At 37.4% G+C, this 22,336-nt stretch overlaps 1 protein-coding gene across 1 annotated transcript in view; it reads left to right on the top strand.

The window, feature by feature from the left end:
* CDH8 (cadherin 8) overlaps nt 1-22,336 on the top strand; it is a 526,134-nt gene that overhangs the window by 326,664 nt on the left and 177,134 nt on the right. Inside the window, 1 exon segment of the mRNA XM_043985317.1 lies at nt 12,218-12,354. Coding sequence (XP_043841252.1) covers nt 12,218-12,354 — 137 coding nt within the window.

Raw genomic sequence — 22,336 nt, 5'->3', positions numbered from 1 at the left:
ATCCAGTCTAACTGCCTCATTTTAGAGAAGAATAATATGATGCTTACACAAGTGAAGGGACTCACTTACGTATGGTTGCACAGGTGGTAATAAGGGAAGAGAGAGTCATTCTGAATTAGAAGACTTGGTCTGTCTCCTTCTGTCCCTTCTTAACCATGAAACTTTAGCCAAGTTACTTTACTCAAACTTCACCTTACTGGAATATAAATTGGAGATAATATTTATGCTACATACCAAATAAGATTTGATGAAGAATTCTTTGTAAACTATGAAGCAATAAAGACATGAACTTAATCATTATTATTCCTATTAATATTTGTTTGCTGGGCAGCTAGGTGGCACCGTGGATAAAGCACTGGTCCTGAATTCAGGAGAACCTGAGTTCAAATTTGACCTCAGAGAATTGACATGTACTAGCTGTGTGACCCTGGCCAAGTCACTTAACCCTCATTGCCCCACAAAAAACAAACAAAACAAACAAAACAACAAGGACAATGACAACAAAACACCTCAACAAACAAATATTTGTTTGGTGATTGAAAAAATCTGTCTATTTTGCTTACAATTTGGAGAAAGTGAAAACGTTTTTTTTTTGGGGGGGGGGTAGGGCAATGAGGGTTAAGTGACTTGCCCAAGGCCAGCTAGTAAGTGTCAAGTGTCTGAGGCTGGATTTGAATTCAAGTTCTCCTGAATCCAGGGCCAGTGCTTTATCCACTGCACCACCTAGCTGCCCCTGACAATGAAAAGTTTTTAAGGTTGGAAAATATATTAACCATGCTATTTGTGTAGAAAATGAAATTTAATATATTTTTGCTTCTTACAAACAAACATCCAAACATCCTGGGCTACTAAGAAACCCTTGTGTATGTCTGCATGTGTGTATACGCAATATACATTTATGTATTTGTATATATTTCTATACATACTTTATATCTGCATATACATATGTGAATATACACTTAAATGTATATATGCACATAATTGCACAACGTAGATACATAATATGAGAAAGATAAGTTTTGACCATGGGCAAAAGGGATAAATTAAAAGTTATTAAGCATCAACCTTGCTTTAATAGAAACAATCATACAGACTAGACTTGTATACCACTATTATAAAATTCACATTGAGTTCTTTGTTAAAACAGGGCATCATTTAGGGCCCTTTAAAGGAATATGGAATTATAAACTACTTATCTTTTAAAAATATTTATTCTTTTAATATTTTTTTTAACAGTTAAGTTCCATATTCTCTTTCCCTTCTATTCCCCTCCCCACCCGCTGGGAAGGCAAATAATATATCAATTATAGATGTGAAATCATGCAAAACATATTTCCATATTAACCACATCAAAAAAAAAAGCAAAAGCTTCTTTACAAGTCAGAGAGGTGGTACCATAGATAAAATGTCAGGCCTTAGTTAATTATTAGCTGTGTGACCCTGTGCAGTTCACTTAACTGTTTGCCTCAGTTTCCTCATTTATAAAATGACTAAAGAAGGAAATGGTAAATCATTCAAGTTTCTTTGCCAAGAAAATCCCAAATGGAGTCACAAAGAGGTGGATATGATTAAAGTTACTAAACAGAAAAGTTCTTCTTTTCATGTCTCTTTTATGTGAGAAAATTTGCCCCATTTTACTTTTTCCTTCCATATTCTCCCAGTACCTTACATTTTCTTACCACTATATTGCTTTTTTGGAGATCATCCTAACATAATGACTCATACAAGTGCCCTCTGTCTATATAGATTTTTTCTATCTGCCCTAAAAATGATAAAGTTGCTAGAAGTTACATGTATCATTTTCCTATAAAGGAATGTAGACAGTTTATCTCTACTGAGTCTCTTATACTTATTCTTTCTTATTTACTTTTTTATGCTTCTCTTGAGTCTTCTATCTGAATGTCAAACTTTATAATCACCTCTGGTCTTTTCATCAGTAATTCACTGAAGTTCTCTTTATCATTGAGCATCCACTTTTCCCTCTGAAGGATTAAACTCAGTTTTCTTGGCTAAGTTATTCTTGGTTGCAATTTGAGCTTTTTTTTTCATCTGGAATATCCTTTTCCAAGTCCTGCACTCCTTTGATGTGAAAGCTGGAAAATCTTGTGTGATCCTAAGTGTGGATCCATGATATTTCATGTTTTTTTTCTGGCTGCTTGATATATTTTCTCTTTGATCTGTGAGCTATGGAATTTGGCTATAATACTCTTGGGAGTTTTTAATTTGGGAAGTCTTTCCAGTGGTGATTGGTGGATTCTTTCAATTTCTATTGGGGCATTTTTTCTTGAAAATTTCTCAAAATATGTTTCTTCTCTATTCTCTCTCTCTCTCTGTTATCATAGCTTTCAGGTAGTCCAATATTTTTTTTTGGGGGGGGGCAGGCAATGGGGGTTAAGTGACTTGCCCAGGGTCACACAGCTAGTAAGTGTCAAGTGTCTGAGGCCAGATTTGAACTCAGGTACTCCTGAATCCAGGGCCGGTGCTTTATCCACTGTGCCACCGAGCTGCCCCCAGTCCAATAATTCTTAATGAAACTCTCCTTGATTTATTTTTCAGGTCAGTTGTTTTTGTTTTTGTTTTTCTTTTCTTTTTTATTTTTGGGTGGGGGGTTGAAATTGTAGTTAAATGACTTTTCCAAGGTCACACAGCTAGTAAGTATAAAGTATATGAGGCTGCATTAGAACTAAAGTCCTCCTGAGTTCAGGTTTGGAGCTCTATCCACTACATCATCTAGCTTCCCCAGGTCAATTGTCTTTATAATGAGATCTTTCAAATTTTCTTTTATTTTTTCATTCTTATTTTCTGTTGTAGTGTGTGTGTGGGTGTGTGTTTGTATGTGTTTGAAGTCTCATGGCTTCCACTTGCCCAGTTGTAATTATTAAGAAATTATTTTCTTCAGTGAGCTTTTGTACCTGTTTTTTCCATATTTCCAATTCTGCTTTTCAAGTAGTTCTCTTCTTAAATGAATTTTCACACCTTTGTTTTTAACTTTTAGACCATTCTAATATTTAGGATGACATTTTCTTTAATCTATCTTTTTGTACTTCCTTTACCAAGTTGTTAATTTTCTTTTCATAATTGCCTTGCATCAATCATTTCTTTTCCCATCTTTCCTCTCTACTACTCTTATCTATTTCTTTATCTCCTCTAGGAATACTTGCTTGGATTGTTTTAATTAGCATTTTTCTTTGAAGCTTTGCTTGTAGCTATTTTTAGTTACCTTTTTCTTAGTTTATATCTTGCTCTTTCCTGCCACCTTATTAGCTTTTTATGGTCATGTTCTTTGTTGTTGTTTACTAATTTTTCCAGTCTATTTCTTCACTTTGAACTTTATGTTAAAGTTGGGTTCTGGTCACCCAGGTGCGAGAAGGTATTATGTCAAGCTTCAGGCTATTTTTGAATAAGTTTGTGTAGTTTGTAAGTTTTTATTGCTTCCATGGAAGAATTACCCTGGGAGAAGTATGGTGACTACTTTCCTGGTCTGCACTCTGTTTTTGAATCAGGAAGGCCCCTGCTCCTATGCAGCTGCAAGTACTAGTGTCCCTCTTTACCTGTAACTATGACCAGGGCTCCTACTCCCTTGTGACTGATCACAAGCACTCCTCTGCATCCTGAAACTGCTATCTAAAACTGTTTATGAGCAATAGAGTTGTTAAAAGATGCAAGTTGTATCCAGTGCTAGCAAAGGGTTCCCAATAATCTCTTTCTGACCAGTTGTCTGACCTCCCTACTGTGCCTCAGTTGAGATTTCCCAAAGCTGCTGCTGCTGCTGTTGTAGCTGCTTTCAAGGCCCACCACTGGCTGGTGCTCCTGCTGTGATCCAGGCCCATGCCCACCCCAGTATTAGAGACCTCTGCTGAGGAAATTCTAAGTCTTCTTAGGCTGGAAAAAATGTTTCCCTCTAACCTTTTGTTGGCTCTGCCACTCCAAAATTTGATTTAAGGCAATATTTAAAAATTATTTGGAGGGCAATGTTGGGAAAGCTCGGCTGGGTCCTGCCCTGTACTCTGCCATCTATATACTGTTTTCTGATGTGAAGGTATTAACCATGAATTATTTAAAATCTGTGAGGTGGCTGTGTTTAGTGAATAAAGGACTAGGCTTTGTATAAGGTAGACGTGGGGTCAAATCCTGCTTCTGCTTACTAGATGTGGGATCCTGGGAAAGTTATGTAACTTCTGTTTGTAAATTCTGGAAATTCCTAGCACTTATTTACTAAATCACAGAAGGACTCAAATCTACCTCTTTGGATCGAGCTCTCATGCTGACAGATTGCAAATCTGTCATTTATTCTTGTAGTAAGAGTCGCTATACATAGCTTAGTCTAAGGGATAGCTTTAGGGCAAACATATATCTCTAAACATGGCACCAACACTTAGACTCTTTCATGTGTTAATTTCACAGTGCCTTGGAGGGATTTATAAAGCACATTGGAGAAATTCATGTGATTTGCATGGCCTGTAGTCTAAGCTGTTCTCTATGGTTTGACATGGGCCATGTATTATGTGTAAGAAAACATGGTATAAATTAATGGGAAAATACAAATTATGCAAATGTGAATATTGGATTTCAGTGAATGCCACAAGCCCTGCAATTCAGCTTTTTAAAGAATATTGTCAACGATAGTGGACATTTCCTCATAGTGCAAGGGTTGCTTTGAGTGCATTAATATTTAACATAATCAAAGAAGTCCATTTTCTCCATGGATAATTTGCGGAGGCAGCATAGTATAATAGATTGTGGGGTCAGTCTAGGAGTCAAGAAAATCTGTGTTCAAGTTGCATCTGAGATGCATTGTCCAGGTGGCCACAGGCAGCTCGTTTAACCATTAAATGCTTCAGGTTGCTCTTTAAAATAGTGGTCCCTAGATGGAGACAAAATGTCGGACCAGCTGTGTGACCCTGAGCATGGCAAATAACCTTTCTAAGCTACAGTTTCCTCATCTGTAAAATGGGGGAAAATAATAGCACTTCACAAAGTTGTGAGGATGAAATTAAATTAAACTTGTAAAATACTATATACATATTATTATTACTACAAATTAAAGATAATTTTCAGATCTTCATCCATATGGGCAGGGTATTCACTCCAGGTTCATGGACGAAATTAGAGTTCTTATCAGTCATCATTCATTAAACTTAACATGTGCCTTCATTCTGGTAGGTATTGGGAATACAAAGAAAGGGAAAAATAGTTCTTACCTTCAAGGAGCTCACAGTCTAGTGGGGGAAGATGACAGGCAAACAACTATGTCCATGCATAATATTAATGGGAGGTAATTTCAGAGAGATGACACCAGCATACTTGGGAGGGGAGTGAACCCAGGAAAGGCCCCTTAAAGAAGATGATATGAGTTGAGTCTTGAAGGAACCCAGGATAGTAAGGAGGCAGAAGGGAAAAGGGACAGCATTCCAGAAATCGGGAAAAGTTAGTGACAAGCCATAAAGTACAGCATGGGATGTTTTATGGTTTGAAAATCAAGCAAGCCAGCATCACTGGATCATAGAATATGTATAGGGAAATGGAAGGTAAGAAAGGTGAAAGGATAGGAAGGGGCCAGCTTGTTTGAGAAAAGCTTTAAATTCTAAGCAAGATTTTATATTGGATCCTGAAGTTAATTGGGAGCCACTGGAATTTATTGAATGTTAGGATGGCAGAGTCAATACCAACAAGCCCAAAGCTTGAAGTGACAATAATAGATGATACTTCTTATTTAGAAGCACTTTGCCTAACTGATCAGATCTCATCCTTGAATAACCCTGAGAAAGCTCTGGCTGGTTTGATGCTCCCTGTGTTATAGATAGGAAACTGGGCCTCTAAAAGAAGGATAAAGTCATGCAGGTATTACGTTATAGAACCGAAACTCCATTCTCATCCAACTCTACTAACAACATTCAGAGTGTTTTTTTCACTACATCACACAAGACCTCTTATTGACTACTTTGTTAATCATTCTAAGGGAGGGGAGAGGAGGAGCCTTCCTCTGGAATGTGACCACAATCTCTTCTCAAATCTTGGATGCTGTACTGTCTTCTGAAGTTATTAACACAAGGGTTATTAGGCACGACCTTGTGTGAAATTTCGACAAGCAACTAGGGTCTTCTCCAAATAGTTGAGCTAGACTTTATGTTGAATTTTAAATGGATTACTTTTTTTCCTTCATGTTCATTCTGTTGTATAATCTAGTAATATTATGACATCCTTACCTCTGATCTTACTAAAGGGCTGTATTTATAGCTGAATTTATAAATTCTTATGACTCAGCCCATAAAATCTGTCAGGAATTGGTACTTGAAAAATGAGAAAAATATACCTGCCTCTATTAAAGCCATGGAGGGGACAATTAAAACCAATATGTCCTGTCCCTTCCCTACTTGTTTATAAATTTAAATGGCTTCTCACTGTCAAAGAAACGCTAAAATGTCATTGAATTGGTGATGATGAGATCACATAAAGAGATAACCATTTTTTTTCCCATCTGCAAAGTGACCTGCTGATATCACAGGGTTGTTGTAAGAATTAATGATAACTATTTCAAGAATCCATGGTTTTATTCAGCAGATAATATATTATTGGACAACTGTATGCCCAAAATGCTGACAACCTAAGTGAGCAGTGCCATTCTGTCCTCCTTCAAATTTGTCTATGACAAAGTCTAGAAGACTAACCCTAGGATGTACTGGTAAGCTTTCCAACTTCAGAGCACCTACCAGAGGTTGTATTCAGCTTGTGTTCAGATTTGTGTGTGAGAGCTCTGGGCCCCACAATATGGTGAGGCATTGTAATGGGTTAGTATGAAGAAATTATTCTTACAATAAAGTTGTTGATTATAATAGCTCATATATATGCTATACTTTAAGTTTACTAAAGTGCTTTCCTCACAACAGTATATTTTTTTGCCATTTTAAAGATCTGGACACTGAGGTTAAACATTATTAAGCATGGTCCAAGCTTACTTACAGTGCAAGTAAAACTCAGGGGCAAATATTGCACTTTTCAAATTGTAAGCCATGATATAAATGTAAGTGCTTATTTTTGTTTTCTTTTCTTTGTATTTTTAGTGCTTAGCACAATCCCTGACACATTTGTTGTTGAGTTATTTCAGTCATGTCCAACTCTCTGTGGCTCCATTTGGTGTTTTCTTGGCAGAGATACTAGAGTGGTTTCCCATTTCCTTTTTCAGCTCACTTGACAGATGAGAAAACTGAGGCAAACAGAGTTAAGTGACTTGCTCAGGGTCATACAGGTAGTAAGTGTCTGAGGCCAGATTTGAATTTGGGAAGATGAGTCCTCCTGACCCCAGGCCTTATACTCTATCCAATACCCCACCTAGTTGACCTCCACCCAGCAGATGGTGGGTGCTTGATAAATACTTGTTGATTTGAATTATTATTAGTCCTATTGTTTCATTCCTCTGATCTCCAATGCAGCAATGCAGCTCTGGCTCAATTCCTTGCAGTTGGTCAGACCAGACCCAGACTTCAGCATGCTGTTCTTTAGCTCTCTTTATGCTGTGCTGATTCCATGTCCTTGCTTCCCAACTTACCATCCCCCCAATACCCATACGCTCTTTAACTCTGGGGATAGTTTTCTAATCAACTATGTACTTCCTAGAAAGGATGTTGTAATAAAATTACCCTTGGTTTTCAATCACTAGCCCTGAGACTTCTCAGACAAAACATGTCTTTCGCACCTTCATTCCCTTATATGTATTGCCTCTGCTAATTACAATGAAAGCTCTTCAAAGACAAGGACTATTTTGCTTTTTGTATTTATACTCACAATTCTTGGCATAATGACAAGCACAAAGTATGCACTGAATAAATGGTTTTTGATTGATTCACATAAGAATAATGATAATAACTATAAAATCAGTATAATCAATAATAATTATATAATACTAATTAATTGTGATTAATAATATTATTATTGTTATATAAAAGGCAGTACGGTGAAATGAAAGGAATTAGACCTTAGAGTGAGAAGATGTGGGTCTCTTTTCTGTGACTTTCCATGATATTAGGTAAGTCACAACCTATCTGGACCCCCAATTTCCTTATCTATAAAATGCTTATCTAACTACCTCAGGGGCTTTCATAAGGAAAGCACTTCATAAACTTTAAAACTGAAGGAATTTGGGGCAGATGGGTGGCACAGTGGATAGAGCACTGGCCCTGGAGTCAGGAGGACCTGAGTTCAAATCCAGTTTCAGACACTTGACACTTACTAGCTGTGTGACCCTAGGCAAGTCACTTAACCCCAATTGCCACACACACACACACACACACACACACACACACACACACACACACACACACACACACACACAAAACCCGAAGGAATTTGAACTATGATCATGAGCATGAGCATCACCCTCATCTTCACAGGGAAGTGTTTCAGAGGCTTTAAAGTGATAGGACTTGGACCTGTGGTAGAGGGAAATCTCTGATGAAAAACTGCCTTCTCTGCAATTTCGAATCCCAGAGAATTGCCGGGAGCACTGAGGGGAAGTGACTTGTCCCAGATTACATGATCAGTGTGTCAAAGGTCAAATTTAAACCTGATTGTCCCTGAAGTTGTTCTTCATTCACTGTTTTACAATACCTCTCCATCATTGTAAAAGGCATATAAATGTGTGTGGTCTTGTTGCCACTGCTTAAATATTTTGTCTACATTATTTCTTTGTATCCAGACACCCTGGATAGGCACTGACTGTTAACAAAATAAATACATTCAAACAAATAAACAAATAAACAGACAGAGAGAGAGAGAGAGAGAGAGAGAGAGATGGGTGGATGGATGATAGGTACAAAGATAGATAATAGTTATAAAAAATAGATACATGATAGGTACACAGACAGATGATAGGTACAAAGATAGATAAAATTAATAATGGAATTATTTAGAGGAAACATTAGTTAACACTCATTCTCAATGAAATGTTTTGGATTTAGAATTAATGTGTAGCACCTCTAATATCATCCTCAGGTTCCTATAGCATCTGCAAATTGTCGTGTGTGTGTGTGTGTGTGTGCGCGCGCACGCGCGCGCATATATGCCCATGTGTATGTATACGTGTGTCTTGTTCTCTTTATGATATCAGCATTGAGCAAAAAAAAAAAAATCAGAATCCAAAGTTGGCTGGCAGTTATATTAATGATGCATGAGGTGGGAAAGAATAGCTGATGCTCCACACCTATCTTTGCTCTGCAGTAGTCACCCTCAGTGCCATACTAATGTGTGCTTTGTCAGGAAAATATACAGATCTGTTGCCTAGTCCTCCCCAGGAACAGTGTCTGTCCTAACAAGTTGCCATTCTTTTGAGAAAAGTCTCTCCTCCTCCCTTCTCTGGAAGACAAGTAATTTAAGCTGAAATTATTCATAATTCATCCCATCATGCTTAGGAATTGCTGAGCACACTGTGAATGCATCTCTTTATGGACTTGAGTACCCAAGAAAAAAGCCCTTTATAGACTTCCATATAACTTCTCAGTGGGATTGTGTAAACTTCTGCAAGTGTTGTTGCAAATCAGTGTCTGAGCTGTCTCAATGGCTAAGCTGTCAACAAATAGGACAGTTTAATTTCTCAGTTACATTTTCTTATGAAGGAGTACATTAATAAGTAACTGTCTAAAAAAATAAGACCTCAGAAAAACTCAGGAAAACTCATGTGCCTATTAAGAGGTAATGGTGAGATATTGTGGTCAAATCCTTAAATCATCTTACGTTGCATTAAAATAAGGAAGGAAGGAAGGAAGGAAGGAAGAGAGGGAGGGAGGGAGGAAGTGAGAGAGAAGGAAAGAGGGTGGGAGGGAGAGAAAAGAAAGGAGGGAGGAAGAAGGAAAGGGAGAAGAGAAGGAAACAAGCATGTATTAAATGACTACTATGTGCTAGACATGGTGCTAAGAACTTTACAAGTATTACCTTATTTAATCCTCAGAAAGACACATCTAAACAACCTACATTTATTAAATACATACTATCTATAGGCACCATTTTAGATTATCTGAATACAAGATAAACAAAAGTCCCTGTCCTCAAGTGACTCACATGTTATTTTTGATACATAATTTATACAAATATTAAAATATATTATACAAATGTATGTATTCTAAGACACACAACTGTGATGTTTAAAATCTAAATTGTGTGATCGCCTTAAATTAAAAAGCTTCAGTACCAGTCCTTGGGCATTAAATATTTATTAAAAGCATACAGGTATTCACATGGAGTTTAGAAAGTTAAGAAAAAGAAAGCCTACCTAGTCTAGAGTTCCAGCCTTGTCTGGTTCCTCCTCAAGTCCTCTGCCACCAGCCTGCTTCAACCAAGAACACCCTAGCAAACTGATTGAGGAAGCTTTTTATAGATCTGGAGCAGAGGTGATCATTACACACTGCTTCAAGCTGATTAGCTGGCGTCCTCCAAATCCATTGGTTCACTGAACTTGAAGATGTTCTCAAGTTAAGTTCAAAGTCTAGCTTCTGAGACCAATACCTTCTTAAGGGCTAGCCAGATGTGATTACAATCTAGTTAACTGTGAAGTAGACTAATCAGCAGTCAATCACTCTCACTTGATTCAGTCAGTTTAGATTAATCTCCATGTGGGTCTTTGAGTATCTGCTAAATCCCATTATTTTATCACACAACATATATCTATCTATCTAGATCTATAATGTGAGCAAGAGAGAATACTTACAATTGGGAGATTGAGGGAAAAATAGGATATCCAATGGGAGTTGTCGTACGAACTGAGCCTTGAAAAAAAAACAAAGGGTTCTATGAGGTGGAAATGTGAAGGGAAAGTATTCTACAGTTTGTGTAGAATATAGAGGCTAGTAATGAAATGCTGATGTTAGGGAATAGTAAGTAACCTAGTTTGGTTCAACCATAGGGTGTGTTAAGGAGAAGGTGAGATAATTCTAGAAAAGTGGTCTGGAACCAGACTGGGAAGGGCTTTCAATGCCAAGTTGAGGAGTTTGTTTTATCCTAGAGATAAAAGAGAGTCATTGAGGATTCTTAAACAGAATAGCATCAAATTTTATCTTCATTTCTGAATGATACTTTGAGAAGTTGAAATATGTTCAGATGTGTGTAACAGGCATAATGATATTGCTATAGACTAAGACATCTAAGAATCAAATGGGGGATGTTTAGCTTTAGAGGAGGGCAAGAAAACTGCCATGAAATATTTTAAGGGTTGTCCCATGGAAGAACAATTAGACTATCTTTGTTTGACCACACAGTCTATACCCAGAAGCCATTGGTGGAAGTTACAGAGGAATGGATTTTAAATGGCTATGAAGCAAAATCTTCTAATAGTCATGGTTGTCTAAACATGTGATAGGCTGACCTGGGAGGTAGGGAGTTCCCCATCTCTAGATGTCTTCAAATAGTCTCGATTTCTACTTTTAGACATCTTACAGAAGTGGCTCCTGTGTTCCACTAAACATCTAACTGAATTATCAATTTCTCATTTTCTATAATTCTATAAACCATCTGTCATGGGTGCATTTAACTTGCAATCAGAAAAATTTAGTCCTGAGACTAGATTTCTTGTTAATGTGCCTAACCATATGTAGATTGCAAATGTGGACCCCACCAAGCTGCTAGATTGAGTTGGTTGCTGTTGTAGAATTGAATGGTGTCAATTCTTACTTCCTAAAATCTTTTACTGACAAATGGGGAATCATTTATTATATCCCACCCCCTAACCCCCAACGGTCCAGACAGAAACATATAATATATTCTGAGGGAAAGGAGGGGAAGACATTCTCTGATAAATAGAAGTTCTTTGTCAAGGCACCCTTTTCCAGGACTACTATCAATAATCATGAGGCCCTTCCTACTTTGGGGTTGCATGTACTGTGCTACAATCATTAGCAGTTGCTAAGAAATACTATATAAGCTGTCCAATAAACTTGATGGATTGTCTAATTAACTCTTCATCAGCATCCGTTTTTAAAGATGCTACCTACTGAACCTGATGGCACTTTATGACCTTCATGTTGAGTATACAGCTAATTACTCCTTGGACAATAATTATTAAGTTTCTTAAGTCTCAGTCAGTCATTTCATCTTATAAATGATTAGGCCACTGAGCCTCTCAATTCATTTGGCTTCATAACTATGGTTCTCAGAGGATTACTTAAAGCCTGCTACAGTATGTACAATTCATATAAACATATTTAAGTAGATTACAAAGATGTCCATTTTGTAGGTTTTCCATTGATCGGCACACTGACCTTGAGAGACAGTTCAACATTAATGCAGAAGATGGGAGGATAACACTGGCAACACCCCTCGACCGAGAGACGAGTATGTGGCACAACATAACAATCATAGCTACTGAAATTAGTAAGTGTCTGGGTTTGTCCATTCTTTTTATTTGATTTTTACCTCATTTCTGATATTGATCAAATGAAGTCAGTCCCTAGATACGATTCCTCAGGGGAGAAAGAAAGGAGGCATTACATTCTGCCTCTATGGAGAGAAGATCCATACAGCTGAAATCATAGATTTGCCAAATTATCCAAGGAATGATTTAATGAAGGGCGCTCCCTTTGAAATATATTTCTTGGTAATTGGTACCTAGCTCCTTGTTTGTGTTTTGTCTAACAACTTATAAAGGAAATGGATTTTTGTTGAGGTCACTGAAAGTTTCAGAATTATAATTCTATAACTAAGTTGTCCAGAGAACGAGGGAAGCATAAGATATCCTTCTTTTGGGAAAAAAAAAACCTTCCCTCCCTCTTTCCCTGCCCTCCACCCCACCACCACTCCATTCTCAGCTATATCTCATATGTCTTCAGAAACAGAAAATTCTTCCATCAGCCAGAGAGCTATGCTGAAGCAGGGAATCAAGCTTGCTACAGATAAAGAGTAAGGTGATACTTGACACAAATGTTAATTCCTGGCTGGAAAAGGGCAAACAAGTCCCAGCACAAATCTGTAGATAAGGATGTAAATGCAGAATTAGCCATGCATGATCTCCACCATTAAAGGAAAGAGCACAGAGATCAGTAACCAAAGGCAAGAGAAAGCCTAATGTGTTTTTAAAATGGCTTGCAAATAGGTTTGACTTGTTTTGATTATTGATGCCATTTTTTAACATCTATTTTCCAAAATCGCAGAGAAGGTCTTAGGAAATAATTTTAGGAAACTACATTATATTTGGATTGAGGGACTACTTAAAACCCCACCAAGCAACAGAACACCCTAGAAAGGCAGGGAAATAAAGAGAATGGAAGCTATATTCTGAAGAATGAGTTAAAATTGCTTCTAGTGGCATCTCATCAGACGAAAGGTTTAGACAAATGAAATTAAGCTAAAAAAAAAGAGATGTTAGGAAAGTTCATCTGTTATCTCATAATGAGAATGGAGAAGCTGTTCCTCATCCTCTTGTGTCAAATTCACTTAACAGAGGCTAAGATGGTTGTACTGTAAGGCATTCCCCAAGTACTTAAGCAGTAATAGATCTAGTCTGCCATCACAGTAAATGTGTAAATCTCATTACTGCAACCGGGAGTTAGATGCACATGTGTTAACAGTAGATTAGGCTTCTAAAGTTGTTACATCCCTAATGGAGCTGCTAAGGAGGTAACCCACTTTTCCTAAGCCCCCAATGCATTCCTTATATTACTCCTACTGTTAGTCATTTCCTTTATTTTAATTACCATTGACTTAATATGATAAAAATTACCAAGGTTTTAATATTATAATTTGGTTACTTATAAACATTTTCTCTTAGAAGTGACTATAATAGGACTAGGAGATATTAACTAGGCATCTTAATGCCATGTTCATTTTTGAAAGGGAATTTTGAAAAATAAGCAATTAATTTTTAAAGAGCATTTATTAAACACTTTATATATGCCAAGCACTGTGCTAGGCAATGAGGGGAGAATAAAAGATGAACTACACAATCCCTGTCCCCATAAAGTTTACAATTTAGTTGGGGAGAGGCATAAGTTATACGTTCATGAAAATTCAATTAATGTAATATGTAATAAGGTTCAAATAAAGGTCATGAACAATTAGCAATACCACACTCAGGAGAAGAGATCATTTCTAGCTAAAGCAACAAGAGGAAATGTGGAATTTAAGATGGAGTCAGGAAAACACTTCGGTTTTCCTCTCTTATGTTAAAAAAATTTTTTTAGGGATTGCCTATTGCTTTAAAAATAAGATATAGACTCTTTCCTTTGACATTTAAACCCCCTATAATATCAATCAATCAAACAAACACTAAATATATCCTGCATTCCAGGTACTTTGCTAAGTAGTGCGTATATGAAAAGAGGCAAAAGACAGTTCCTGCCCTCAAGGAGCTTAAAATCTATTGGAGGAGATAATATGTAAGCGCTCACACATATATGCATTTATATATTCATTTATACACACACAGAGACACACAGATACACCTCTCTCTCTGTATATGTGTATATATGTGTGTGTGTGTGTATGTGTATATATCTATATCAATCATCTACCTATCTATATATCAAGCTATATGCAAAAAAAGGAAAAAAAATAACAAAGGGAAGGCAAATTAAGAGGTTTGGGGAAGATTAAATGATGGCTCCCATCTATCTTTCCAGATGTAATAGTATTCTGTAAAACTCAATGTATTTTCTAGATGCTTGGAATTATTATTATCTCTTTTCTTTGAGTGTGTTCAATTCCAACTAGGCTAGCTTTCTTGCTTGTCTTGGGCTTAACGTTGCACTTGCTTCCTTCAGGTTTCTTTCAGACATTTTTGTTTTGTTTTCCCCAATGCTTGGGATATTCTCTTATTTCTGTCCCATGATCTCTGTCTTCTAGCAAATTATAGTTTAGATGCCACATGCCACCCAGATCTGTTTCTGTTCCCTCTATTTTTTGTTTGTTTGTTTCTGCATTGCAGGGTAATGAGGGTTAAGTGACTTGCCCAGGGTCACACAGCTAGTGAGTGTCAAGTATCTGAGGCCGAATTTGAACTCAGGTCCTCCTGAATCCAGGGCTGATGCTTTATCCACCGTGCCACCTAGCTGCCCCCCTCTATTTGTTAATGCTCTGTCATTCTTCAAATTAGGTTATGTTGACTTATCAATTTACTTGTAGAATATAAGCATCTAGAAACAGAGGCTGTTTGTGTATATATAATTTATATATTCTATATGTATTCTCTTGTATGCATTTTTGTCTTTGTGTCTCTGACCCCTGATACTATGCCTGGCATCTGGAAGGGACTGTATAATTGTTTGTTGATCTGAAGTGAGTTGAATTGAGGAGAGGTCCTGTTACAGGAGAACAGCATGAGTTAAAACACACACAAATAAGAATCAGAGACTTCTGGAATGTTACTGCTGGAGGGTACCTTGCACATGATTAAGTACAATCCCCTTCTTTTTTTTTCTTTCTTTTTTTTTTTTTTTTTTAGTGAGGCAATTGGGGTTAAGTGACTTGCCCAGGGTCACACAGCTAGTAAGTGTTCAGTGTATGAGGCTGAATTTGAACTCAGGTACTCCTGACTCCAGGGCCAGTGCTCTATCCACCGTGCCACCTAGCTGCCCCAATCCCCTTCTTTTAAAGACAAAGAAAGTGAAGCCCAAATATCAGGGGAAGTGATAGGTTTTAGGATCCATTACTAACTAGTGGCAGAAGCAGGATCAGAAGCAAGGTCTCCTGTACAGTATACTTCCAGGGTAAATGCTTAGTACATAAAGCCAATCTTAGCTCAAGTGGAGGATTCCAGTATATGGATATGGGAAGAGACAAGGTTAGCAAGCCAGGCTGGAGCCTAATTGTAGAGTCCTTTGAATTTCAGGCTAAAGAGTTTGGATTTTATTATATGGATGGTGAGGAGCAATGATGTCTTATATGTAAGATAGCAGGTTGGCCAGAGTTGTCCTGTAGAAAGATTAATTCCAGAGAGGCAATGGTAATGAAATAGAAAGACCATTGTGCTATGAACAGGGGTTGTATGTGTCCTAGTACCAGCTCTGTTAATAATGACCTTGAACATGTCACTTACATATCTCTTCTTGCCCCTTTCATCTCTATAGGACAATGCAAGCAAATAAGTCTACAAATACTTATTAAATATCTCATGTACCTGACTCTAGGGATAAAAAGATAAACATAATATAGTTCCCACTCTCATGTAGATTTTATGGTACAAGATGGATTTTGCATGCAGAGAAGTCAGTACATTCAAAGAATCTATCAAGTAACACAATATAATTTTAGAAGGGAACTCTAATAATATGTGGAAAAGGGATATCAGGAAAGGCCTTATTCAGGACATGGCACCCTAGGCTTTTTTTTTATTGTTTTGGATATATAGCTTCTGTGATATGGAGATAAGTTGCAGTTAGGTGATTCTATTGGCAATGATGAAAATGGATTGAAGGTGGGAAAGACTAGAGGCAGGGTGATTATTTAGATGGTAGCAGTGAAAATAGAAAGGGAGAAATAGAAAAGCTATTATGACATAAGAATCCTTAATATTTAGAGCTTGGTTGGCTATAGATGGTGAAGGAAATGGGAGAGTCAAATATACTCCAAAATTTTGAGCCTGAGGGACTCGAATAGTGGTGGTGCCATTAAAGGAAAGCAAGCTATGACTGGTCACCGGAATTAGTTTCTAAACAGGAGGCACATAATTGACCATTAAATTAAACTCCCCTGCGTTAGAGATAATGCATTACTATGGGCTACTACTGTGCGTTGAACACATTATTGCAAATAATGCTTTCTTGTTAATTACTGCTAAATCTAGTAGGCAAATGCCAGTTTGATAGCCCTCAAGGAATCTTTGCTCTTGGCTTCGAGCCTGGATGACAGAATTATTGTTTTCCTCCAACCCAGGCTACACAGAAAGTAAGATACCACTTGTGTGAGCTAATAACTCATGCTTAGTATTCAGTTCACCATGTAAATTGGGTCATGGACTTTCAAGGGAGCTGATTACCTTGTAGATACTTCCAGGATGAGGTCAATCAGAAAGCATTTGCTCAAGAAAGGTTCTTCTAACAACTTATTCTCTCCACCTTCCCCAAGTCTATCCTATTCTTTTCACACTGCTGCACTGGAGGTATAAAATTAACTGATTGATTAAATCCTAGAATCCCAGAGCTCAAAGGAAGTTCGGAGATCATCCTAGTCCATCCTTATCTGAATTTGGAAGCCCATCTGTGCCACATGCATTGTCATCAGCCAGTCCTTGCTTGAAGAGATTGATTTCTAGGATCATGGTATCATAAATCAAAAGTTGGAAGACACATCCTTATTTTATGCTTGAGGAAACAGAAACCCAAGGTCAGAGAGCTAGTAAGTGTCTAAGGCAGGATTCAGACATAGGTCTTCCTAACTTCAAATCTGACCCTCTACCCACTATACCATTGATGGATAGCAAACTGTGTCCTGAGGCACCCATTTTGGACAGCTCCAAATGATCAAGATTTGCCCCATATTGAGCTGAAATGTGCCTTTCTGTAAAAACCACCTAATTTTTCTAGTTGCATTTTCTGGAGTTGATTATCTATCTATCTATCTATCTATCTATCTATCTATCTATCTATCTATCTATCTATCTATCTATCTATCTATCATCATCATCATCATCATCATCATCATCATCATCATCTATCTATGTGTGTATATATATGTGTATATGTATATATACACATATATACACACACACATATATACACATATACACACACATACATATATACACATACACACACACACACACACACACACACACACACACACACACACACATATATATATATCCCCTTGTCCATCCAGAGAAGAAGGAGTCATATATTGTGTTTTTTTACTTTGTTTGGGACAGGGCAGTGAGGGTTAAGTGACTTGCCCAGGGTCACACAGCGATTAAGTTTCAAGTGTCTGAGGCCAAATTTGAAGTCAGGTCCTCCTGAATCCAGGGCAAGTGTTTTATCTGCTGTACCACCAGGTGCCCCAGGAATCATATATTCTAATAGTGATTTATAAGAAAGGAAGATGAGGACAGAATTAGCACTGACATAGAGGGAAAAAACTTCTAAATAATGAAAGCTATTAAAAAAATTAAATAAGCTGTCCTAGGAGGTACTGAATTTCCTTGGAGATGTTTAAGAAGAGGCTTCACATCAACTTGTTGAAGCTGTTGTAAAAGGCTTTTCTGTAGAAGCACGGTCTGATTTAAATGTCCTGTAAGATCTTTTCCAACTCTGAGTTTCTGGGTTTATTTAATACAATGAAGATAAGAAACTTTATTAAAAAAAAGGCATAAACTGTTTCTCATCTGGATACACAGGCTGACAGGTGAAAAGGTCATTTCTGATGTTACATTCCTTAGTGGGGAAGGAGAGGAACATGTTGTTTGTTTGAAATCGTAGTATACTTTATATTTATTTCTACATAAGATTGGAGGAAGACATGCAAGAGCATATACTCCTAGGTAGTTCAGTGGATAGAGCACTTTCCCTGGAGTCAAGAAGAACTGAAGTAAAATCCAGTCTTAGACACTAGCTGTGTGACCCTGAGCAATTAACTTTTTGCCTGTCTTGGTTTCCTTAAATGTAAAATAAGGATTATAACGGCACCTACAACTATTGTAAGGATCAAATGAGATAATATTTGTATAAGGCTTAGCACAATGTTTGGCACATAGTAGCTACTTAACAAATCCTTATTTCCCTTTCCTAATAAAAGTCTGTAGATTGGTTGAATAAGAAATTGATAGTTGGCATTTCATGTCAATATTTGAATTGGGTTGAGGAACAGAAGGAAACCTTAGTTTAAAAAGGTTCACTCTCCTCTTCAGTAAAACTCTCAGGCAGACAGACACACTTGGGTTTTAAAATGATTCTTTCCTGAGTGATTGAACATTGCACTTCTGGGGCAGGGACTAGCATGCTCTCCTTGTTAGGAAATTGTGGGGCAGTGACTGTACTCTCAGGAAAGTATCCCCACAGAATGTTAAACAACCAGGGGAGTCAGAGGCTATTAGGAAAGTTCCTTCAGAGAGAAGCCTTAAGTCCCCTCTCTCTTTCCCCAAGGGGTCAGTATCATCTTCTGACTGAGGAACCTCTATTCCCCACACCTTCTTAGAGACAGACCCTGAATAATGCCAGCACACACCTCATTACTCAACAAGCCAGTTTATCACGGAATCTGATCTGTATTGAGCAAGCAGAAGCCTCTTATAAAGAGCCAGGGAGAAAGAAACTTAAACTGCATCACTTTTCCTGCCTAGTGAAATCCCTAATCCCAAGCACAGCTGTGAAAAATGAAAAAATGCCACTTGTACTTTACCACTATCACCCGAAATTGCCTTCCTTTGCTTTCCTCCTGTCCTACCCTTGGGCATTCCCAACACATACTCCTGCCAGTGTTGCATCAGGTTGTCATTTCTCCCTCCACTATACATTTAAATTTGGAAGAACTTCAGCCCCATATCACATTTGTATGAGCTAGGAGCCTCAGATATGGAGGGACTGTTTCTAGTTGCCCCTATTAGTGACTACCATTCAATATAAGGGGTGGGGGAATGCAAACAATTTGAGCTATACAAAAATGGAATGGAATGCCTTGGTATGTATGTAATGAGTTACTCATCACTGGAGTTATTCAAGCAGTGGTTGATCACTCAAATCTGTTGTGAGAGATGCATTTAAATCATGATTTGGCTAAGGGTTAGACTAAGGAATCACTGAGGGCCCTTCTAACTTTGTCTATGATTTTGTGACTTCTGTTGGGGGAATGAATTGTACAGTTGAAATAAGTTTGCCTGTGTGAGCTCTCCTCCTGCTGGAATTAGGAACTTTGAACCCCTCTTCCCCCACATTCCTAAAAATAAGATTAAGAAAAATTAATGAGTGAATACAATTGTGAATTGAATGTACCAGCCACCCACTGAGGTAAATCAGTCTGCTGGATGGAGACCATTGGGATGGTGTTCAAGTGCACCTCACCAGCCAGCATATTGTAATCAGGAAACATGAGTTTAATTACAGGCTGGGGTGGGGGGCCTGGGAATTAAATATCGGCTAAAAGGAGAAAGGCTGAATTGGATTCTTCTCCTACCTTATCTAGCAGGTTAGGCAGCATCAAGACAGCTGCCTTGTCTTCAAATCTTGCTTTGAGAAAAGAAACTCTGAGCTCCCTAAAGAAGATCTGTGTTGGTGAAGAGAATTCTATTTAAGTATTTTTTTGCTTAAATAAGCCCCATCATTAGGTTTTATGTTAGGCACAGTATCCAAATCTCTTCACTCGCACTTATCAGGGTGACTATGGAAATAAAAATACCCATACTGAGCAAGCATTTGATTTCCTGCTGAACTGTTTTTCACATTTCCAATATAATTATGTTGCAGTTTCAATGAAACAAAGAGTGAATTCCACAGAGTACCATAGAAACCCACATTTGTTTATTTAAGAGGGAGTATAAAAAGCAACTAAGATAGAAAGTAATGTGCTGGGTGACTTGTCAGAGAAAATAATGTTTTAATTTTTTTTTCTGAAAATAGGAGATTTTTTGGAAATGGTCTTTTAGACATATTAAAGAGACAGGAACTTGCCCTTTCTGAGATGTTAATAAAGGCATGAGTAGATTGGGGCAGGGGAGAAGGACAAAGTAATGAGGAGAATAATAGCTTAAACATGCATTGGCCATGTTCTTTTCTTCCTTACTGGGCCAGATCATCTAACCCTGATCATTCATTTATTCTTTCTAATGCATCCATCTAAAAGAGGGTGCAATGTTATAAGGAAGAAAATGGAGACCCAGTAGGAGCTTGCTAGTTTTAAGCTCTGAACAAAGTTTCTCTGTGTGTCAGAATATATGAATACATATAGGTATAATGCATATATTTATATAGGTATGTATCTGTGTACATACACACATATAATGCATGTGTCTTTGTATATATGCTAATATTTGTATGTATATGTATTTATAGATATAGATATGATATAGATATATAAAGATATATAGCGATCGAGAGTCAGAGAGACAGAGATAGATGACAGAGACAAAGACAGATAGAGATAGAAAGAGATAGAGATCCCATCACCCAAAGGGGTCAGTCTAACAGGCATGAGGAAACTGGCACATATCTCTCCAGTGCCTAAATCTAATATTTTGCATACTGCTACATCCTTTTTACTATAACCTTTTTTTTAAATTTTAGTGAGGCAATTGGGGTTAAGTGACTTGCCCAGGGTCACACAGCTAGTAAATGTTAAGTGTCTGAGGCCGGATTTGAACTCAGGTACTCCTGACTCCATGGCCAGTACTCTATCCACTACATCCTTTTCCAAGCATTGCAACCACGGCATATGTTTGGTTCTCACGTTACCCATTAAGTAGGTAAAACAAATTATTATTACTATATACTTTTTCATAGAAGAAAAAACTGAAGTTCAGAGAAGTTATGGGATTTATCTAAGACCACATAGCTAATAAGTCAGTGAGTTAGGGCTAGGATTCAGGTTTCCTAATTTCTACTCCAGTGTTCTTTCTGAAGATAATATTATAACCCTTAGGACCTTAAAATAATTAAATATCCCTAAAATCTTCTAAAGAGTGTATGTTCTAAAATCTGTTCTAGCTTTAATATTCCTGAGTTTTAGGTTTTAATATTGTAGGTTCTGATCTGATACAGTAGTTAGAGCGTTGGAATTGGAGTCACAAAGATCTGGATTCAAATCTCTCTACAGAAACATTAATTCTGTTATCCTAGGCAAGCCTCTTAACCTATATCAACCTCAGTTTCACCATTTGTAAATTGAGGATAATAGCATCATTTTCTCACAAAATTGTTTTATGCTAGAAGGCCTCACTTAAGCCCAACATTCTGATTATCATTCTGTGTTCGGAAGAATATATGATATAGAAAGTCAGGTTTGGAGGGAGAAGACCTGGGTATGGAACCTGGATCTTATACTAATTATTCATGTGACCTTTGGTATATCATTTATTTTCTGTTTCTCATTAAAAAAATGAAGGAGCTCTATTAGATGGCCTCTCAGTTTTGTTCTAAATCTGTTGATTCTTTGATTCTGCATTCGGAGGCTCCTTTTAGTTTTGAAATATTTTATGTCCTTCACAAATGAGTTTTCTACATGGATAAAATCCCAGCTCCCGACCACTTATATTCATTACTTCATTCCTTCCTTCATCTATTCATTCATACATTCATCTAATTGCTCATTTATTTCATTTATTTATTTAGCCATTTTTCTGTCATGTCTGACTCTTCATGACTTGATTTGGGGCTTTCTTGGCAGAAATACTGGAATGATTTGCCATTTCCTTTTCCAGCTCATTTTACAGATGAAGAAC

Source organism: Dromiciops gliroides, chromosome 2 (assembly GCF_019393635.1).
Source record: "Dromiciops gliroides isolate mDroGli1 chromosome 2, mDroGli1.pri, whole genome shotgun sequence".
NCBI lineage: Eukaryota > Metazoa > Chordata > Mammalia > Microbiotheria > Microbiotheriidae > Dromiciops > Dromiciops gliroides.
Note: the sequence above shows the minus strand (reverse complement) of the source record. Positions and strands in the feature narration are given on the sequence as shown.